The 22,833-nt window shown below is 45.8% G+C and overlaps 1 protein-coding gene across 1 annotated transcript; it reads left to right on the top strand.

Annotated features, from left to right (window-relative positions):
- Positions 1-725: 725 nt before the first annotated feature.
- RARRES1 (retinoic acid receptor responder 1) lies at positions 726-21,661 on the top strand. The gene is made up of 6 exons (XM_060242389.1): positions 726-1,465; positions 12,969-13,031; positions 14,515-14,653; positions 17,348-17,475; positions 19,751-19,813; positions 21,084-21,661. The coding sequence occupies exons 1-6, from the start codon at positions 1,199-1,201 to the stop codon at positions 21,246-21,248; spliced, it is 825 nt and encodes a 274-aa protein (XP_060098372.1). The 5' UTR covers positions 726-1,198; the 3' UTR covers positions 21,249-21,661.
- Positions 21,662-22,833: the final 1,172 nt, after the last annotated feature.

Below are 22,833 nucleotides of genomic sequence, written 5' to 3'. Positions count from 1 at the left end.
GGGATTTATACTAAGTAAGACTGGGTTGAGCCCATTTTGATCAAGAAAACTGCGTGCGGGTAGGATAAGCCTCCAATTTTTCCAGCATCACAGCCCCAGTTCAAATCACCACCACTATAGCTTCTGAGGAGAAACAAATCACATGCCTCAACATACCGTTTGGCCCTAGTAAAGCCTACATTTTGAAGAGATCCACAGTATGTTTACTTGCTTTGTAAATTCAGAACATGCCAAGGGGAGGGGGCAGGGGGATTCTTGTTAAAACAAAGGAGAAAAGCAGACCATTCAAAACCTAACCTCTGGTTCCAGTTGCTTCCCAGTTTTGAGGCCTTTAGCCATAATAAAAACAAACAAAACCCATGAAAACAGGATGGGCACAAAAATCAAGTGCCAAAACTTCTCAAAGGTCGTAAAATTAATAAGTGCTGGTCCAAAACCAAAGTCCGAATACCTCTACTTTCTACTTCCAGGTAACATTTCTGCAACCAGTCTCCTCTTTGGCTGGCATTTTTAATTATTTTCCCGTACATGGCCAAATTATTGCACAGGCTTTATTCTTCTTATGGGAGGGGGTAGGTATCTTTTTTATTGTTATCTACCCAAATGCAAAGCGCCCCCTCACATTTCCTTCGTTTCCCGTTTTTCAGACAAGACGTCTGAAGAACATCATGGCCTGAAACACCCACCCCCTCGCCCTTTAAAAACCAAGCCCCATGAAGAGCTCTGGAGAACTCGAAAACTTGCACCCTGCTTTTTGGCGTTATTTTGGCTTAAAAAACCAACAACAGCATGTTCCTTAGATTATGTTATGGAGCAACTGTGTCCCTTTGCTCCCCGCTCGTTCCCGATGCTTCTGCAGTGAGAAAGAGCGAGAGAGCAGCAACCCCTGGAGCCCTCCGGGTGGGCGAACTTTGGGCAAGCAGCGCAGCCAGACTGACCCGGGTCACCGCCAGCAGCGAGGGCGGGAAAGCGGAAGGAAGGGAGTGGGCGCTGCCGAGAAAGGAGCCTCCCGGCTGGGGCTGGAACCCGTCCCGGAGGAGGGAGGGAGCGAGGGCCGGGCAGCCGGGGGACAGCCCCGGCCTCTTAGTATTTGGGCGGGCGCCTGCACCAGCCGCGGCTCACTCAGTCCCTGGGCTCGCCTGCTGCCTCGCGCCGAAAAGCCCGCTCTCGCCCCCTTTCGCGCGAGAAGGAAGGAAGGATGCAGCCGCTGCGAGCCCCCTCCAGCGGGTCCCCCCTGCTAGTGCTGGCGGCGCTGCTCACGCTCTTGCCGGCGGCTCGGGGCTTGCTGGCCGAACGGCCCCGGCTGGTGTGGAAGGACCCGCTGTTGAGTCGCCGTGGGACGTTGACCGCCTCCAGCCCGCCGGTCCAGAGGGCCGCCCAGACGGCCGTCAACTTCTTCAACTACGTGCAGGGGTCGCCCAGCACGCTGCGGGCGCCGGTGCATGTCAAGAAGGCTTCGGTGAAGGTAAGGACGGGCACGAGGCGCGTCCTTTCTGGCTCCAAAGATCCCTTGTTGGGGGAAAAACAACACCGCTAGCCCTGAAAGTATATCAGGCCGGGGTAAATGCTTGCCCCGCTCCTTTCCCCGGATTTGACACAGCGACCCTGTAAGGTTGATGGTCTGGCTGAGAGAACCTGACCTGCCCCCAAGCTCTCCCCAGCGAATCAAGTGGGGGTGAGCCAAAGGCTTTGTTAGTGGCAGTAAAAACAGGTTGGAGTCCTGGAAATGTCGACGTGAGGGAGGATTTCTGGAAGCCTCGGGGAGCTCTGTGTTGGCTATGTCAGGTTCTCTCAGCCAAACCAAACTTGCAGGGGTGTTGTGTCAAATCTGTGGAAAGGAGCAGGACAAACATTCACTCGTCCCTGTCATATCACCACACTGAATCTGGGAAGGAACCTTTAAGTTCCAGTGATTATTTTCGTTCTTAGAGGCAGTTGCCAATTCCCCCCACCCCAGCAGGGCTGTTATCTTTCATCAGCATGAAAGTCGCTATGATTGGTTTTCATGTCACTGTGAATCTATCAGGCAAAGTTCTGCCCCCTAACATTTCTGATTCCCTGTATAAAAGGCATAGGAGCCTTCAGCAGAAGGCCCTGGTGACTGTATGCATCATGTCCACACCCAGCCAAATATCGCTCCTCAGTGTGATAATTTGTCAGTTTTTGAATGACAAAGAACCATATAGATAATGACACAATCCACAGATTACAGGGGCCATACCCCCCCCAACTCCTTGCCTTTTTGATGCTCCCCCTTAACTATGTTTTGCAGAAAATTATTGGAGGGGGTGGGGTTGCACACATGAAGGTTATAAAGGGGATTCTTATGTTAAGAATATCCTTGCTTCCCCCTCCTTGTAATTCAAACATTTTTACCACATCTGTTTCCACTGGAAGGGTGGTAAAATTCTTACCAGCTGACTATATAATACAGACCCTCCAGCTATCCTAGGGGTTGAGAGTTCCAGAAATCTCATTTTCTCAGTTTTGCTGCTCCTAATCAAACTGTGTAACGGGTGGCTGGAGTATGCTGTTGCTTAGGCTGGAACAGCAAGCAGTATTAATAGCAAGCAAGCAATCCCCAGCACCAATTTACTGATTCTCTACTGCAAAAGTGAGAGCAGTTTTGCAGTGGGGAAGGAATGATTGTCTGGGGGCATGAATTTGTGTGTTTGCCAGTCACTCTTCCTCTTCTCTCTTCCCCTCCCCCTCTGTGCTCTCTGGATTCATTAAGAACAATGCAAGATTCCCAAAGAAAGTCTTAGAAAAACACTTGTGAACCATTTACAAAAACATTGTACCAGGAAGGAAAACTACTAGCCTGAAAGTTCAGAGGACTCCATTCACTCAGGATGTTGCATTATCTGGGCGATACACTCATCAGTGAAATATTCTGAGCCCTTTTTTTTGTCTGACTTGAAACAGCTTTGATTTTATATGCAGATCTTAGTGGATGCCTTTGTGCCAGCGCTAGCTATTACAGCAGTGGTAATGCTTAGCAAAAAGCATCTTAGCTGCTTAATCCAAGCAAGTGACTTTTTTCCCTTGAGAAATATAGAGGTCTCCTTTCTTTCCTTAAGCTTTATTTTGAAAACACCAAAGAGAGTGTGTGAAAGTGGCACACTGTAATAATTTTCCAGGGGCAGAAATACAGATTTTAAAATTGCGTTATGTGAGCAGAAGGTTGCATATGCTTCCCTTAAGCCTGCACCAGTCTTGAGATACAGTCCTGAAGATGAATCAAGTTTGCCATGTCCATCACTTCCTCAGGAGCAGCTGCATTGAGGGCCCAAATTCTCATGACGGAACTGGTCTGGCTGTGGTTCATTTTGCATTGCCTGTCTTCTGAACTCAGACAATGAGGCTCTGGCACAATTGCTTCATGAATGCTGATGAATGGCCGGCCAGCTTTGCCCAATTCCTAGTAAAATGGAGTGTGTAATCATGAAATATATATTTGGGAATATGGCAAAGCAACCGTTTCTTCAGAAGCTCAAATCCTCAAGCCCCGGGATTCAAAACTATGCCCAGAAGCGAGTGGTAGGTGTATGTAGCCTGGCTGCGTATGGTTGCTCTAGCTGTTTTCCAGCTGCCAATCTAGTCCCCTGTAGTGTCTTCAGAACAGGAAAATTAGTTTGCCTCAAGCCGCGAATGTAGTTGACTTTGATAGTTAGGCTAGCCCTCCAGCCTGCAATATATATGACCAAAAGGTCATAACCGTGTAGAGGCATGCTTCAGGATGGCAAGAAATTGGCAGAAAACCTTTAGCCTGCAGCTGGAGTGACGGCGGCAGAAGACCTCCCTAGACCAGTTATTATTTTGAGATGTTGTCACAACCCTCCATTGTTGTAACTTCTCCCAGTTATAAATGCATTAAAATGATAACACTGTGGCTTGGTAGAGCCAGTGTAGTGCAGTAAAAAGTGTCAGATGAGGATCTGGGAAACCCTTTTACTACTACTTGGGCTGAAATCCCTGCCCTGCCTGGAAGCTGGCTGTCAGCTGCTCTAGGTTCTTATTGGGGATCAAGGTGGGGTACAAATGAGTTAAATAAATAAAATAAAATAAACAGATAAAGCAAACAAGGGAAGTTTAATGTGGTTGTTCCATCCTTTGGCATGTAACTTTTTTTGTGACATTGACATGCTGTTATTTTGAAGCAGAGTTTGCACATTATATAAAAGAATGTTTTTGAAAGTAGTAATTTTAGGGAGCATGTGAACAAACTCATAGAATCACAGAGTTGGAAGAGGCTAAAAGGCCATCTAGTCCAAACCCCTGCTGAATGCAGGATCAGCCTAGAGCATCCCTGATGAGGGTTTGTCCAGACACTGGTTAAAGACTGCCAGTGAGGGGGGACCCACCCCTCCCTAGGTAGCTGTTCAACACTGTTGAACAACTTTTTCTGTAAAAAAGCTTTTCCTAATATCCAGCTAGTACCTAGTAACTAATGTTTAAATCTCCTTCTATTGTGGGGACACCACAACAGCAATATTAATAATTTATTTAGTACATTATAAAATTCCTGCCCTTTCTCCAATGTGGCATAGCCAGAACAACAACTCAGGTAAGGCTGAGAGAGAAAATATGAAAAGGCCATCTTTCCTTTGTACCCAGATACTTCACATGTGTTTCCAGTTATGAAACATAAAAGTACATCTCAGTGGGCTCATCTGATTCTGCTCTAAGGCATTCTCATTCCACTCTAGATTCACCCCATGCTTCTTCTGAGTAACTGGAGATCCCTCCATTGTATCCTCGCAGCAAATTCTTAGAAGTAAGTTTGGTTGAGCAAGAGTGACTGGGCCCAGGTCACCCAGCAATCTCCATGGCTGAGTGCGGATTTGACCCAGGTCTAGTCTGATGCCCATTTGCCAGTCCTGGTTAATCAAGGCCCATTCCAGCAGCTGTTGTGATTGCTACTGGAGTCAGCAGTGAAGTGTATCTCGGGCATTGTTGGTGCTTTTCTCAACAAGCTACTGAAAGGCAAGGTTACTTCAGCTCTGGTGGTTACTTCAGCTCTTGAGTGCAGCCACAGCCACACTGCAGAGTCTCTGCAGGTGAGCTTTGGCGGTTGTAACAGTTCCATCTTCCTTATTCTTCAGCCTCCTTTACAAAATCTTCAAATGTGATCCTGCAAACCTAGCCTAAGCAAGGTAAGGGTGAAGCCAGTCTGTTGCTATCCTAAAATCTGCTTCAGGCTATAATCTTCACCATTCGCTCCTGTGTTTCATTCTCTTGTTCTGGGGGCAGGTAGGGGATACTTATGCCAGCAGCAAATAGCCTGAGGTGATTGTATTAAGTAGGTGCTTGCGGAGAACAAAAAACAATACGAAAAGAAAGGGCAAGGCTGAGCAATCTCTGTAATGTTTTATAAAACCTGTCCATCTGACTAGCCAGAAGGAGAACGCTTGTTAACCATTTTCAGCCTTTGGACTCTGTCAGAACCGTGTTTTGGACACAGTCTGCTCCGAGTCTGTTCTTTGAAGGAAGAGCCCACTGTTTTGGAAGAAAGGGGGGAGGAGACTTCCATGTGTTTAAAGATCCTTTTCAGTGCCTGGTTGCTTCTTTGATGCCAGCCTGAGAGAAACAGTTGCCAGCTAGTGGGGGCTCCTGTGCCTTTTAAATCTGCTTGGCATGGAAAAGCTTGGCACGGGTGGCTTTGCCAAGGCATTTCTCCCAAGCCTTTCATTGTTATGGCCATAAGCAACACTCTGTTGGGCAGGAGTAGTCTGTGGATTTAAGGGCTGTGGACCTATCTGGGCTGTGGACCTTTCCAGGTTTCTGGAAAGGATTGTGCAAAGTTCACTTGATTATTTGCTGGGTCAAGACTATATTCTCAAAGTTAGTACATCCGTTGTGGGAAAATAGCATTTTGTCATTACTCATACTGAGTTCAGAGCCAGCCCTAGAGTGTCTGGCACCTTAGGTAAGGTTAACTTCTGGTGCCCCCCTCCCACGGATAACATCACTGAATCACATGGGGGGTGCCCAATTCAACACCCCCAGAAAGCCACACCCCAGGAAGTTGCCTAGTTTGCCTATTGGCAGGGCTGGCCCTGACCGAGTTGCAGCTTTTCTGACACATGCAACTACTGTATTTGACGTTCTGTTCTGAACTGTGGTAATGAGTGGGTCAGGCATACCCAACGGACAGATATTACCATGTCTAGCTTGGATATAGACACTCCCCCCCCCCTTCCCCATTTTATTCTCCTCGCACAAATCGTGTGAATTAGGATCTGCTGGAGCAATAGCTGTGGTACACCTAGTCATGGAGACTTAAACTTGGATCTCCTCAAACTATGTCTAATAATAATGGAGAGAATCCGTGAGATGTAGCAAATGTTGGATTAGGACTGGAGAGACGCAGGCTGAATTCCCCACTCAGTCATGTAGTACCTATGGGCTAATCACCTTTCCCAGCCTAACCTGCTTCAGAAGGGTGTTGTGAGAATAAACGAAACAGCTAGACCAACAAGATTCTTGGTGTATGAGTTTTTGAGAGTCAGGCCTTCCTTTGTTGAATTCCAAGAACAGAGAAGTACAAACCTGAGATTCATGGCAGAGCGGTGAGGGAAAAAAGTAACATATAATGGATTAGATTGGAAACAACCAAGGATCCTAGGAATCCTTCCTTGATTGTCCCAGTTTGTTGTCCTCTCACTCTCAAGAAGGACCAGAAGAAATTAATAATCCCTTCTGAATGTTTTGCAGATTCACCACTCTTAGGTAGGGGTTACCAGCTCCAGGTTGGGAAGTACCTGGCAATTTAGGGAGTGGAGCCTGAGGAGGGCTGGGTTTGGGGAGGGGAAAGACTTCAGTGGGGCAGAATGCCATATGGTCCACCTTCCAAAGTGGCCATTCTCTCTGGGTAGACTCACCTGAAGATCAGTTGTAATAGAAATTGATCTCCAGCCACCACCTGTAGGTTGGTGTCCTTAAGGGATTTTATTGCTGATAAATTCTAGTGATTTTGACAGATCAAGAAACAAAAGCATATTGGTCTATATTTTAGTCTACCCTTTGTCTAAGGAGCAGAATGCAGCATTCATTCTCCTCCCTTTATCCATTTTATCCTCTCCACAGAAGTATGAGGTAGGTTAGGCTGAAAGGGAGTGACTAATTCCAAGACTGAATAGGAATTCAAACTGAGGTCCTAGTGCAACATTCTGACCATTGCCCCATGGTCTCTTTTCTAATGGAAGAGGGAGTTGCTGTCTTTCATTTCCCCCCACTGTCTTTCATTTCCCCTCAGTGTTATTAATCTTCACTTTCTAAAATCTTATGGGAATTTAAACAATGGCACACAAGAAGCTGTGTTATAACAAGTTTGGTAATATCATTGGATCCTTGCAGAAAATAGTTTTGTGTGTGTTATGCACATATCTTATGTGGGGCATATATGGGAAAACTATCAGAAAGTTAAGTTGTCCAAAAACATTGTCATATTTGATAATAGGCTCAAAACATATGCTGTATTTTTGCAGTTGTGGATTTGGTCCATTATGTTTGTAAACCAGTTGAAGAACTGTAAAAGTTTGAGATAACATAATAGGGTTGCCAGCCTCCAGGTGGGGCCTGGAGATTTCCCACATTTACAGCTGATCTCCTGGCGGCAGAGATCAGCTCCCCTGGAGAAAATGATCAAAACAACTGGAACCGGTGTAATTAATGGACTTTGTGAGAAAACCACCAGAAACAATGTAACCTTCACGTAAACCATGTATAAATATTTTTAGTGCAAACTGAATAAAGCAAAAAAAAATTACAGAACACTGAGTGTACAATACATGAAATGCCGCCACAAAGTCTTTCAACAGCCTATTGGAAGAGCTTCTTCAGATAGACACAAGAGCGGGTGAGCACTTTTTATCTCAACGTTCGACTCCTAACAGTGCAGAGAGAGTAAGGAAGGACCCACTTATTGCAGGACTCCTCACGGTTTCGATAGTCAACTTCGTCAGCCTCCTTCTCCCAACATTACTCGGAGCCTCAGCTCAATTTCTTTAACGTGGATTAATGCATGCTCTCATCAGCTGCTGCCAGCTTTCCACGGTTTACATGAAGGTTGCATTGTTTCCGGTGGTTTTCTCACAAAGCCCTTGGAGAAAATGGCTGCTTTGAAAGGTGCAATCTATGGCATTGTACCATGCGGAGGCTCCTCCCCTCCTCAAACCCCACCCTTTCCCAGATCCTCCCCCCTCCCTCCACGTATTTTCCAACACAGACCTGGCAACCCTATAATAAGTAAACAAAAGAAGCTTATGAAATCCCACACTTCCCCTTTTTGCAAGGAAAGTTAATTTTGTTTCACTGGGAAAAAATACAGAACCGTTCACAAATCTGTGTGGCCTCCTTGTGGTGGAGTGGAGCCATACCAATTTTCTTTATCTTATTGCATTTTTAGTTTTTAAAGTGTTGGCCAAGAACCTTAGCAAGGATAGAACTTCTGCCCCTTCTGATAGAACTGCTGACAAACAAATATGCGAACAGGAAACACTTACTGAAAAAGCTCCATGACCTTTGTTAGCCAGTTCTAAGAGAAATCTCCTCTGCCCTATCTTTCCTTCCTAGCGAAAGATTAATCTGGCTTGAGTAAAATGAGTCCTGAATGGATTTCTTCCCTGCTGCAGAGGTTATCAAACAAATATAGCATTGTGAGGCTTTAAACTGGCTCTTGCAAACAGTTTTGGAATTTACCCTGTACCTTCCTTATTTGTCAAACAGCAACCCTTTTTGGAGAAGACAGCAAGGTTTGAAAAATGTGACTGTTGTTTGGGGGAAGAAGTTTGGGAGCAGCACATTGTTTTTGCATGAAGTTAAAAAAAAACCCTGCCAAACAAGGGAAAAGATGCATGAAGAGAAAGATGTAGATGCAGCACAAACCTCAACATAAAGCAAAGGATGCTCACTGACTGTGAAACATCAGACTAGGCCTGCTCTTAGATTCTTAGAATCAGCTGGATCTGCAGAAATTGTCTGATGAAGCTTTTTCTAGGCTTGCCAGGTCTGACTCAGGAAATATCTGGGGACTTTGGAGGTGGAGCCAGGAGAATTTGGGACTAGAGCCAGGAGCAAGGGTGTGACTAACATAAGAGAAGCCATGTTGGATCAGGCCAATGTCCCATCCACTCCAACACATATACACACACACATATATATACACAAATATATACACACTGTGGCTAATAGCCACTGATGGACCTCTGCTCCATATTTTTATCTAATCCCCTCATGAAGCTGGCTATGCTTGTTGCCGCCACCACCTCCTGTGGCAGTGAATTCCACATGTTAATCACCCTTTGGGTGAAGAAGTACCTCCTTTTATCCGTTCTAACCCGACTGCTCAGCAATTTCATTGAATGCCCATGAGTTCTTGGATTCTTTACCTTCTCCATCCCATGCATAATCTTGTAAACCTCTATCATGTCATCCCGCAGTCGACATTTCTCCAAGCTAAAGAGCCCCAAGCGTTTTAACCTTTCTTCATAGGGAAAGTGTTCCAAACCTTTAATCATTCCAGTTGCCCTTTTCTGCACTTTTTCCAATGCTATAATATCCTTTTTGAGGTGCGGTGTCCAGAATTGCACACAGTATTCCAAATGAGACCGCACCATCGATTTATACAGGGGCATTATGATACTGGCTGATTTGTTTTCAATTCCCTTCCTAATAATTCCCAGCATGGCGTTGGCCTTTTTTATTGCAATTGCACACTGTCTTGACATTTTCAGTGAGTTATCTACCATGACCCCAAGATCTCTCTCTTGGTCAGTCTCTGCCAGTTCACACCCCATCAACTTGTATTTGTAGCTGGGATTCTTGGCCCCAGGGTGCATTACTTTGCACTTGGCCACATTGAACCTCATCTGCCATGTTGACGCCCACTCACCCAGCCTCAACAGATCCCTTTGGACTAGCACAATTGAACTCAGAATAGAGTTCTGACCATCACATTTAAAGGGACCGCATTCTTTTAAAATGCCTTCCTTCCATTGGAAATAATGGAGGATGGGGGCTCTTTCTTTTGGGGCTCATAGAATTGGAATCCCTGGTCCAATTTTTAAAAAACGTTAAGCTTTTCATAGAATGCATTGAAATGTTATTATCTCTCAACGCCACCCCTCCACCCCTTCTTTTTTTAATCCCCCCCAATAACTATATACATTAAAGTCCTATAATGCACATCAGAAAATAAACACTTAAACCAGAGATCCCCAGCCTTTTTGAGCCTGCGGGCATATTTGGAATTCTGACATGGCACAGTGGGCACAGCAACAAAATGGCTGCCAGAAGATGGATGCTGAAAGAGCCAGAGCCAGCCACAAAATGACTTCAGTGACTCAGTGTAGATCCTTGTGCTGTGGGGCTGCTGCCAAAACAGCATTTTAAAAAAAATCTGCACAGCCAATCAAATCTCCAGTAGTCAATTAGAGGCCTTGCTGGGCAAAAGCCGTACCTGGTCCTGCCCACTTCGTAAAACACCTGGTAGGCAGTGTTTCCTCTAAGCTGAGTCAGTGTGAGCTAGCTCACAGTTCTTTTAGCCTCCAGCTCACACATTTCTGTCTTGGCTCAGGAAAAATGGTCCTAGAACAAACTAATTTATGTAGTACCTCTCAACTTTAATGCCAGTAGCTCATAAAGTAGAATTTTTGCTCACAAGACTCCACAGCTTAGAGAGACCATTGCTGGCAGGTGCCATGGCAACCATCAGCACCATGTTGGGGACCCCTGACTTAAAAATTCATATCAGTTTCCCGTAATCAATATGGTTGCTAGCTCTGGGTTGCGATTTTTTTGGCTGGAGCCTGGGGAAGGTGGGGTTTGGGGAGGGACCTTAGCAGGTTGTGATGCCAGAGAGTCCACCCTCCAAAGCAGCCATTTTCTCCAGGGGAACTGATCTTGGTTGTCTGGAGATCAATTATAATAGCAGGAGATCTCCAGGTAGCACCTGGAGGTTGGCAATCCTAGTACTCAAGCTGCGTACAACAGATTCTGACTCTGTCCATAATTTTCTCAACAACTCATTTAAGATTAATATTAAGTTAATATTTAACATCAGGGCCTGGATCAAAAGTTTCCACTTAGAAGAAGATATTGGATTTATATCCTGCCCTATACTCTGAATCTCAGAGCGGCTCACAATCTCCTTTACCTTCCCCCCCCCCCCCACACACACACAACAGACACCCTGTGAGGTAGCCGCCCTTTCAAGAACAACTCCTACGAGAACTATGGCTGACCCAAGGCCATTCCAGCAGGTGGAAGTGGAGGAGTGGGGAATCAAACCCGGTTCTCCCAGATAAGAGTCCGCACACTTAACCACTCCATTGGTGAAGAAGAGAGATCCCAGGCTCAACCTCCAGGATCTCCAGTAGAAAAGGATCAGGTGGTAGGTGATATGAAAGACCTCTACCTTAGACCATGAAGAGCCACTGCCAGTCTGAGTAGACAATACTAACCTTGATGGACAAATGGTCTGATTCAGCCTAAGGCAGCTTAATGCATGTTCAAGAAGAAAGTTTAGCTGATTCCTCTCCCTCCCTGCGGATTCCTGTGCTGTCCCAGAGGATCTCTTGCCCTCAGGAGCAGAATTTCAGGGGGCTGCGGCAGGAAGGAGGAGTTGGGGGAAATCTTGCTCTGCCACCTTTGTTTCTCTGCAGGCGCTTAGATCCACTCCTAGGTTTTTATTTTAAAATATGCTGTTAATTTAATAATACTAAACTCCAGCCCTATACTCTGAATCTCAGAGCGGCTCACAATCTCCTTTTCCAGAGCCGCTTTTATTTTCATCTCACTTTTTTACCTTCCAGTGTTTTGCAGATGTGGTTTTTTGTTGCTGCTGCTATATGAGACATTTGTTTATATTTGTAGCAGAAATATTTTTTTTAAATAAAATTGGGAAGACAGAACACAGGATCTGGTAAACCCAGGTGGGCAGCCGTGTTGGGCTGAAGCAACAGAACAAAGCTAGGAGTCCAGTAGCGCCTTTAAGACCAACACAATTTTATTCAGAATGTAAGCTTTCCTGGTATTAACTGCAGTTCTATGATGTTAAAGTATAGCGCTAAAATTACCTACCCTGCAGGTAGTTTCAGAGCTATCTTTGGCCTCCAGTCACCTGCCAAAAAGCGTACAGAATTGCAGCCTGGGGCTATTTGGAAATGGCTGTGTATTTGCCACTTGAGAATGGAGAACATTAAATGAAAATAGAACTCGGAAAAGCCCTAAAATATTCTGCACGCACTGGGAGTTTCATTTCAACCTGCTGCACTTAATAACGCAAGATGAATGTTGCCTGGATATCATCTGGCAACCTTGAAGAGGTGTGGACTGATTTTTATAACAAGGCGGCAGGAGCACAAGAGAGAATTTTGAGCAAGGCGAGAGTTTTTTGAAAAAAATCTGCCTGGAAAGACCTGCTTTTGTTAATCATTTGCTGGATGGTGAGCAGGGAATGCTTTCCTTCCCCCAAGTGGTAGTTGACATGGCTGCTTTGGAATATGGACTTTGTGGCATTATACCTTGCTTTGGACCCTTTCCCTCCCCAAAGTCCACCCTCCCCAGGCTCCAACCCTCCCAAATCTCCAGGTTTTTCCTTGTCCAGAGCTGGCAACCCCACCTCCCCCACATCATGGCCCCAGTCTAGATAGGGCCCCATGGGGCTGCTTTTTGCCTTTTAAAACCCAGCCAAGGTTTTCTTGCAGACCCATGTCATTTGACCTGTCAGGAAGCTGCCATTTATTTCTGCCCCAGTTCCCCCTTCTTTGAAAAGTAAGAATTTGGGGCTGTCTTGTGTGGCATTTGTTAATGACTGCTGACACAGTGTTCATTTGAGTGTTCAGAGGGGTTTTCATAGATTATTCAAGTACTAAATATTATCATTTTAGAGTATTTTATGTTTGGGGTTTGTTCATTTGCTTTAAAAAGTGCATACTGTAAAACTCAGCTATAATCTCTTCTAGGTTGTTCCAGGAGTCGGCCGCAAATACATCCTACAGTTTACTACGAAAGACCTCCTAACTGGGGTAAGCCTGCCTGCCACATAAAAACAGATTTTTCAAGCCTTTCCTAGATGTCTGAGCTCTATGCCTTCATTTGGTTCTCTGGCTCATAAGATTCCCTTTTTTCTCATCCATTGACAGAAGATCTGCACAGCAAGAGTTTAGCACAGCAGTCCTCAGTATGGAGGCCAGGGGCTCCAGGGCACCTGCCGATGTGATTCCTGAGTCTTGGGGATAAAATCTAAGAGGTCTTGAAGGGAACTGAAAAACAAAACAGAGACCAATTTCCCTCTAGCCTTATGTTGCTCTCACTCTCCTCTTCTCCACAGGGCTTCCATCTGATTTCAAATTATCTGCCCCGGGGCTGCAACTCGCTCCACCTCTTTCACGGGGCAAACAAGGTCCTTTAAAAACCAGTTTCTGTTTGCTGTGCGAAAAAGGCGAAGCTAGTTGTAGCCCCGGGGGCAGATAGTGTGAAATTCGATGGAAGCCCTGCGGAGAAGAGGAGCGTGAGAGCCGCATAAGGCTAGTGGGAAATCAGTCAGGTTATTTCCAACTGATTAGCTCATACCAGGGTTGTTCATACCACTGGGCTCATACCAGGGTTGTTCTTTTTGGAAGGGCTGCAGTCTAGAGAGAAGGCTGTAGCTGGAGGAAGAGATCCCTCACCCAAAGAGGGTGGTGAGTTTTTGATACTAGTACCAGGGAACATCTAGTTAGACGCATCAGGGCTGTTGTTTTCTTTACACCAACCTTTACTGTTTCTTTATTCACTGTGCACAAAAACTTTTTTATTATCCACCCATCGTTTGAGCGCTTATAATACATTTCTTGTTGTTACTGTTAAACTGCCTGGGTCCTCACATCCCTTCGGTCACAGTTAAAAGGTTTTGCTAAAAAGGAAGCTATGGAGTAGTTGGGTGCTCTGGGCCCTCCCATACAGACCCTTACCAGAGTGGTGGCAGCCAGTGCAAAGGCCTTTCTGGTTCCCTGCTGTGTGACACCTGGAAACTTCCCAGCATTCTATGATTAGCTGCCCTCATCCCACCTTTGCAGCCATTTTGTGGTAGCACCCAATACCTCCTTCTCAAGAGCATGTGTAGGCTCTTGATTATGCACATATTGAAGCTGACCTTCATACTACCCCCACCATGCACATCGGACTACCAGGGAGCAAGCAACAGGAGTCCTGCTCCCTCTACTGTGGGTAAGATTGCATGAGTTTGATGTGCTCTGAAGGGCTCTGAATGCCTGCCCCTTGTTGGAGACCTTCAGGAAGGGCTGCCAGGTTTTCTTGCTTGTTTGTTTCCAGGGGTTTTGATGGGTTATGAATAGCAGGCATCTTTTGGGGAGGGAGGGAGAGAAGTATTTGGGGTTTGTTATACAATCTAGCTTTAATGCATGTTTTAATTTGTAATCCACCTTGAGCCCAGAGGAAAGGCAGAGAAGAAATATTTAACCAAATTATAAAGTTTCAATTTGAAGAAGCACGATATATCTTTTTCAGGGAAACCTCGGCACTTGCTTTGCCTCTGTGTTCTACCTGAAGGCAAAGCCGAAGCCGGCTGTTGAAATTAGCTGCGCCCCCGACAAAGACAGAACTGAGCACGAGAAGCAAGACCATCTCTTGTACTTGAGACTTGCAGGTATGTTTGCGGCATCCCACATGCTGAATCTCAGGGCTTTTTTTGTAGCAGGAGCTCCTTTGCATATTAGGCCACACACCCCAATCCTCCTGGAGTTTACAGTTGGCCCTGTACTAAGAGTCCTGTGAGCTCTTGGAGGATTGGCTACATCAGGGATGTGTGGCCTAATATGCAAAGGAGTTCCTGCTACAAAAAAAGCCCTGCCAAACCCAAACAACTCTCAGTGGAAGGAAAACAGCCATGAGCCGGGACTGGTTCAGCCTTTCTGCTACCACCTCACGTGCCCCCTCCCTCCTATGCAGCTCCTGTCAATTTCAAGGTGCGCTGCAGCCCACCTTGGACTTTGGTGGCTGGGGCACAGGTGTGGAAGATGCCAATGAGAGCAAGCCAAAGGAGGGGCCATGGCTCAGTGCAGGAGCAGCATGCGGCAGGTCTTAGGTTCAATCCCTAACATCTCCCGTTAAAAAGATCAGGAAGTAGGTGATGGGAAAACCTTCACATGAGACCTTAACTGCTGCATATGGACAGCACTGACCTGGACAGACTACTGGTCTGATTCAGCATCAGTTAGCTTCTTCATGGGTATTTGTCACCACCTCCTGTGTGTCTCCCTCTGCCAGTTTGGCACCCCAGATGTCCTAGTGGTGTTCTGCAGTTGCTTGAATGTGGTATAAATATTTATATTTTAATAAGAGGCAGCAGAACTGTTCAAATGGGTGCATTCTACAGTGGTTCGCATGATTGCAGAAGAGGTTTAGGGAAAACGTGGTGGATGGGTTAAAGTGTTGGGCTAGGATCTGGGAGAAGCCGGGCTTGCTGGGGGATCTTGGGCCATTCACATACTCTCAGCCTAACCTACCTCACAGGATTGTTTTGTGGACAAAGCAGAGGAAAGGAGAATGATGTAAACCACTTTGGGTCCTCATTGGGGAGAAAGCAGATGAATAAATGCGACACCAGCACAGGGATAACTTCTCTTTTAGTGCAAGGTATAAAACAGTCTGTTGTGTGGCTTCCCCATGCAGAAGAACACATTTGGATCCAACCCCTAAATCCTTCATACATTCTTTTTACAACTATTAATTGAAAAAAAGAGGTTTGTTCCCCTCTTACAAACCAGCCTGTGATGACATCCCTTGAATCTAGGGGGTGTCATCGTGTTTCTGCACTGAGTATAGGCACACGCATGACCAATATTCCCTCTAAACTGCAGAGTCTTGTGAGCAAAAATTCTCCTTTGTGAGCTACTGCATCAATTAGTGTGCTCTGGGGTCATCCTTGAGCTAAGACAAAAATGTGTGAGCTTGAGGCTAAAAATCTGTGAGCTAGCTCACGCTAGCTCAACCTAGAAGGAACAGCACATGACACATGCACACAGTGGTGCAGAAGTATATAGTATAGTATATAGTAGGATAAGATTTTGGTTACTTTCCATTCATCTTCTCACCGTGGAGAGATCTGATCATGTTTTGTCCTCCATATATGAGATTTCAGACCTCTCTGAAGAGGCCTCTTCCCAGCCCAGCATAGTGCCCATAAACCTTCATGGATATGAAACACAATTTTAACCAAATTCACGGTATGTTACTCACAAGCTGCATAACAAACATACTTACCTGCAAGTTAAGCTCTGTGTCAGGGATCAGGCTGTTGGGCTATCTTTTAAGAAATCATTTTAGAGTGACACACAGTTATGTTTGTTTGTAAATCTCATCATCTTTCACCTTAGCAAAAAATGAACAAAAATATTTTTAAAAATACTTGCAGATTTGTTCTGGAATGTTGGGAGAAAAAAAGGGGGGGGTTGGTGGTGACATGGGAGACAGCCAATAGGCTCCCTGCACAGCGTTCTTCTCCATCAAAGCTGGCCCATGTGATGAGACTGTTTTCTAGAGCTACCCAAGCAGTGGTCGGTGGCAGTATCAGACTGCCAGTTTGGTATAGTGGTTAAGAGTGATGGACTTTAATCTGGAGAACCGGATCTGATTCCCCACTCTTCCACATGCAGCAGCTGGATGACCTTGGGTCAGTCACAACTTCTCTCCAGAGCAGTTCTCGAAAGAGCTCTCTCAGCCCCACCTATCTCATAGGGTGTCTGTTGTGGGGAGAGGATAGGAGATTGTAAGCCACTCTGAGTGAAGGACAAAATATAAATGCAATCTCCTCCTCCTCTACTACTACTATCACTCTGCCATTCTTAAAGTATTACATTCATTCACTTTTAAATACACCTCCTTCATAAGAACATAAGAAGTGCCCTGGTGCGGGTCAGAGCAGGAATCGCATTAGTGCAGCATCCTTTTCCTCACAATGGAAACGGAACAAGGCATAGAGGCAAAGCCCTTTCCCTTGGCATTGCCTCCTAGCACAGGTACTCAGAGGCTTCTTTCTGGCCCTGGAGGTTCACTACAGTTGTCATGGCTAAGAGCCATTGATGGGCCCTCTGTGAACCTGTCTGGTCCCCTCTTTAAAGCCATTTAGGCTGGTGGCCATCGCTTCATCCATTGGCATCAAGCCCCACAATTTAATTGCTCCTTGAATGAAGTAGTGCATGTAGTCTTCAACGACATGGCTCAGCCTTGCTGGCCTTCAGCATGTTCAATGGGAGTTTCTACACTGGTGCCAGTTTCTGCTTTCTGTTGCAGTTTCAGCCCCACTGTTTTCTGAATTCTCGCCTTTCCCCATTCCGTGCAGCAGAGAAACAGCCCCCTGTGGAGCTCCTGAGAGGTTTGGGCATTTATGGCAGCAGCTTAATTGCATGGGAAATGTCAACTGAGGACATGACTTACACTTTGACCGAAATCAAGAATGTGCAGCCGTGGGTAAGTGCAAGTGAGATTCTTTATGTGAGACAAAGGCAAGGCCTTACCATGGTCTCAGAAGTCACAGCAGTCTGACTTCCCTGGCAGGTCTTTGGATTCTCCTATGCCAGTGTTTCCATTTGCTGGGTCAGGACTGGCACCGCGTCATGGATGCCTCAATACCAGGTAGAAAGTAAGGTCAGGGAGACGGCAAAGGCAGCCCCCGGGCTCCCCTCCCCATTTAAACATCCGATGGGGTGTTTAAATGGAGGGGAAGGCAGATCGCCTGCCTCCCATTTTTTGAGTGGGATGACATCATTTCCTGTCTCTTAGCTCCACCCCCAAAGTCTCTGGGCTCCACCCCTAAATTTTAGTGGGCCATGAAGGAGAAGTGTAAAAATAACCAGGCCAAGGGGGGGGGGGAGTTTGGGAAACCCTGCCTTAAGGCATTCTCTTTCTCCTCAGCACCTCTTAGAAATGCTACTGGAGAAGGCTCTTGCACAGAGGATTGTGCAAGTCTTGGATATATATCCAGGCTGTCCCAAATTGTCATCTGAGTAACTGGTGTGCAGTCCACCCTTGCCACAACAAATCCCTGCATTTCCCTTGGATTATGCTTCCAGTTGTGTAGGAGAGTGAACTGAGAAGCTGTCTTAGGAGAGAAGAAGAAAGAGGACCCGCCACTCGTGTTTGTTTCATAATTCCTTTAGTATGCCTTGAGTTCTGGGTGTACTTTAAGAGAAAATATCAGTAGTAGTGCATAGAGATGGCCTCCTTTTTGACCCTCCTGTGAGAAAGCATCACGTTATGCTGGCCTGCCCATTGTCCAGCAAGATGAGAGCCTTGGAAGGGGAATGCATCTAATAGCGACATGTGGCACACAGCTGCAGATGTCTAAATCCATAGATTGTGGGTGGGTGTGAGCTTGCAGTTGTGATTTTATTTTTAAAAAGGCGTGAAAAGTAAAAACGACCCATGAAAGCAAAAATAAAATAAAGCATTAAAAATGAGACAAGTTACAAAACTTTCTAAATGTGCCCCTCCAACTATAAGCCTCCATTTTAGATTTTAAGCCCAATCTAAATGACCCTCCAAAACCCCCATTAGCCCTGCTTAAGGATGCCAAACTCCAGGTGGGGCCTGGGGATCTCCCAAAATTGCAGCTCATCTTGAGATTACAGAGTTCACTTCCTCTGGAGCAGTGGCTCCCAATCTTTTTGGCACCAGGGACCGGTTTCATGGAAGACAATTTTTCCACAGATGGGGTTAGGGGTGAGCAGAAATGGAGTTTTTGCTGCCCCAGGCCCTTGCCCTGTCCCTGCCCCCCATGGGGGTCTTTAAATGGAGGGGGGAGAGTGGGGCTGTTTCTACCACCTTCTTGCTGGGTGGCCAGGCGGCAGAAAGCCAATCTGCCTTCCCCTCCCATTTAAAGACACCCGCCTGAGGCTCTGCTGTCTCTTTGGTCCATCCGGGTCTCAGGCAGGCGGAGGTGGTGCAGCGCCTCTGCCTTGCTCTGTGGCCCAGTTGCTAGCAGGCCACGGACTGGTCCTGGTCCATGGCCCAGTGGTTGGGGACCGCTGTTCTGGAGAATGGACCATGGCGTTGTATAATGTCCCTGTCCTTCCCAGGCTCTACCCCCAAATCTCCAGGAATTTCCCAACCTCGAGCTGGCAGCCTCACACCCTGTCCCCTGATGGTGGCTGGAGGGGGGACATTGCAGATGTAGGCCTCCTGCATTCTATCAGGGTAAAAGCAAGCCACTCTCGAGTGCATTCAGAAACACTGCTGAAGACCCCAAAGAATAATTGTATGTGATTCTGGGGGAAGAAAAAGCCAGTGTGGTGTAGTGGCTGGAGTGCAGGACCAGGATCTGGGAGACCCAAGTTCGAATCCCCACTCTGCCAGGGAAGGTTGCTGGGTAATATTGGGCCAGTCCAGCCCACTCACCTCACATCTCGCAGGGGTGTCGGGAGGAGAAAGTGGAGGGCAGGAGGAGGAGGGGTATGTCAGGTGCTTTGGGATCTCGTTAGGGAGGAAGGTGGGTCATGAAAGGAAGTCTACAAGGCCCACAACAGAAAGGAAACATCATGGCCACCCTTGGCCCCAAAGGGCCAGTTGAATAGAAATAGCATGCAATGTCTAGGAAGGTGTAATATGCAGTTCATAGGTCAGATAATGTTAACCAAATGCATTTGATTGAATTCTCACTATGGAATGAATTCGGACTTCAGCTCTACTATCTTAGAATACAACTTTAATTTTTTATTGACCTTCTTCATTCTATTTTCTTCCGCAGAAGAGAGATGAAAGTGCACCTGAATTTGACTTCACTGTTCTGCTTGGTGACAAATGGGGAGAGGTAAGAGAATCTCCATCGCTTAAGGTGGTGCCTCCTACTAAATAAGCAAAAAAGGTCACAATTAACCAGGCTCCTAAAAGTCCCTTGGAAGTGAACATAGGGAGGAAATGCACATCAGGAAGCATCAGGATCCAGATACCTCTGTGGAAGTCAAGAGAGAGAGAGAGAGACATATATAGGGAGCCCCCATGCCTCAGTTGATCACCTACCCTATCTGGGAACGGAGGCCTGGATCCTATCAGAGACATCAAGCAGAGCTCTGCTTGCAGAATGGATCTTTCCCCCACAGCTGTCTGTGTTCCATGAAATACAGCTGTGTGTGGGTGTTGTGACTGGGGTACATGTTGCATGGGATGCAATACAGGGATAGGCCTTGGAGGGAGGAATCGACAAAAATCTTACCCACTCACCCAGTCTGAGCAGGAGTAACTCTTCTCCTAGTGAAGGTAGATTCAAGTGGGTAGCTGGGTTAGTCTGAAGCAATAGAACAAAGTTTGTGTCCAGCAGCACTTTTAAGGCCAACGAAGTTTAATGCTGGGTATAAGCTTTTGTGTGCATGCACACTTCTTCAGACACCAACTTCACATCAGATATTTGATGAAGTGTGCAAGCTCACAAAACTTTAAACCTAGAATTAAACTTTGCTGGTCTTAAAGGTGTCACTGGACACAAACTTGATTCTCTTTCCCCAGTGGAAGACTTACAATGCATTTCTAAGGTAAGCTGTACCATTCTAAGGGCATCAACTTCATCTCTACTTAGGAGTCAATTGTGAGTGTCTAGTACAGTAATTTTGAGCTTTTGAGCTGTGCTGCTGGAGAAGAATTTTGATAGTCCCTTGGACTGCAAGAAGATCAAATCACTGTCCTAAGGGAAATCAACCCTGACTGTTCCCTGGAAGGTCAGATGCTGAAGCTCAAATACTTTGGCCACCGAATGAGAAGGGAGTACTCCCTGGAGAAGATCCTGATGCTGGGAAAGACAGAAGGCAAAAGAAGATGGGGACCACAAAAGATGAGATGGCTGGACCGCATTACTGATGTAACTAACACAAATTTGAGAAGACTTTGGAGGATGGTGGAAGACAGGAGGGCCTGGCGTGACTTTGTCCATGGGGTTGCGAAGAGTCGGACTCAACTGTGCGACTGAACAAAATAGAGTAATACCAGCCTGTGTTACAGGGTTGCTATTAGGTGTGACCGAGAAAATGAATGTAAGTACTAGTATGTATGACAGAACTGAATTACATTTCCTGTACTTCCTTCCATAGTCTTCCCTGTCTTGCCACATGCGTGTTGCTTGGAGCCCTCGTCTGCCTGTGCAAGTGAAATACTACTGTTCTCCAGAAGATGGTTCTTCAGAATCTGCTGATGGCTCTGGAGGGGAGCTTGGATCTACTGATGAGTATTTTATTGAAGTAGAAAGTAATTTTTAAATAGGAAGGAAGGCTGGGTTATAAAGATGTAAACATTTTTACAAGTGTATGAAACATGATTATTTTTCTGTGTAAATCACTGCTGCGGTTTGAAAGTTTGTGCACAAGTCACTTCTGACCCACTGTAGAAATTCTTAAAAGAAAAAAAAATTATCTGTAGCTTCCTGAAAGCACTTTTTTGCAGATTAAAATAATATATATAAGGGAAAAAATTGTACTTGCCACCAGGTTTCTGGGCATTGTAGGAAATTACACTGTATGAGGCAAAGTTAATATATATGAACCACATTCTTGAAGTTTTTAAAACTGCAATTTTAAGAAAAGTGTTTGGAATTTTTTTTTAAAAAAAGATACGAAAATAAAATTTTGATGCTAACTTTTAACTTATCTGCAATAAAATGAATAAAAAGCTACATCTTGGGAACATGGCATTCTTGCATACTAGCTGGATTGCTTCAGAATCCTTTCGCTGTACCCCGAGCATCTGGTGGCAGGGGAAAGTGTTGCCAAGTCACAGTCGACATACGGTGACCCTGTATGGTTTTCAAGAAATGTTCAGAGGTGGTTTGCCATTGCCTGCCTCTGCGTCGTGACTCTGGTAGTCCTTGAAGGTCCCTCATCCGAACACTAGCCAGGGCCGACTGATCAGGCTGTCCTGGGCCATTCAGGTCAGGGCCAGCGTTCTCTCTAAGCTGAGCTAGCACGAGCTAGCTCACAGATATTTAGCCTCCAGCTCACACATTTCTGTCTTAGCTCAGGAAGGATGGCCGCAGAGCACAATAATTGATGCAGCAGCTCACAACTTTAATGCTCACAAAGTAGAATTTTTGCTCACAAGACTGCAGCTTAGAGGGAACACTGGTCAGGGCTCAAGGTGTATCTAGGACACCTTAAATAAACCAGGCTCAGAGATAGCAATGATGAAAATTGCTAAAGTGCCTAGCTTTGTAGGAGGTATTTTTTAAAATGTACAATTCTACTTTTCATAAAAGAGGGAACCTGCATAGTCTTATGCAGCATAGTTTTAGCTGGACATACTGGGCTGGGTCCAAAGGTGTCCTCCTGGTATTTAAGAAGGCAACTTCATTCATCGTGCCTGTGCCCTGCTGAAATCTCCAGAACTTTCCATTGAGTTCTGTAGGTTTTAGACATGATTAACTTCCTCAGCAGATCAAAGATAGTATCTTAGATGAACATATAAAGGTGCTTTTATACAGAGTCAGATCTTTGGTCTTAGCACCTTGTGCATGCAAAGCAAGCCATCTACTCCTGCCCTGATAGCTGTTAATATCTGAACAGCGCCCAAAGTTGCAGTATCTTGGCTAATGCTGGGAAGGGGCAACGTATATGAAAGTACGGAAAAGTTTGGTTGAGAGGTTAGAAAGCCAGAGTCTCTCTCTTTAACTCACACACACACCCCTCCCCGGTTATCACAGTCAATGGAAGGAACAGTCAAAAGCCTTCTTCATTCTAATGTTGGGCTTTCAACATTGTCTACAAATTGTCAATAGATTCAGGTGGGTAGCTGTGTTGCTCTGAAGCAGCAGAACAAAGTTTGAGTCCAGTGGCACCCTTAAGACCAATA

The sequence above is a fragment of the Heteronotia binoei genome, chromosome 6 (genome assembly GCF_032191835.1).
Source record: "Heteronotia binoei isolate CCM8104 ecotype False Entrance Well chromosome 6, APGP_CSIRO_Hbin_v1, whole genome shotgun sequence".
Classification (NCBI taxonomy): domain Eukaryota; kingdom Metazoa; phylum Chordata; class Lepidosauria; order Squamata; family Gekkonidae; genus Heteronotia; species Heteronotia binoei.
The sequence above is the reverse complement of the archived record's forward strand: the minus strand, read 5'-3'. Positions and strand labels throughout refer to the sequence as shown.

Excerpts from the sequence above, each read along its gene's own strand:
- RARRES1 (XM_060242389.1), top strand. The coding sequence starts at position 1,199 with ATGCAGCCGCTGCGAGCCCCCTCCAGCGGGTCCCCCCTGCTAGTGCTG. Across the intron at positions 14,654-17,347 it reads CTTGTACTTGAGACTTGCAG|CAGAGAAACAGCCCCCTGTG; the intron begins GTATGTTTGCGG and ends CATTCCGTGCAG. Across the intron at positions 17,476-19,750 it reads TCAAGAATGTGCAGCCGTGG|AAGAGAGATGAAAGTGCACC; the intron begins GTAAGTGCAAGT and ends TTTCTTCCGCAG.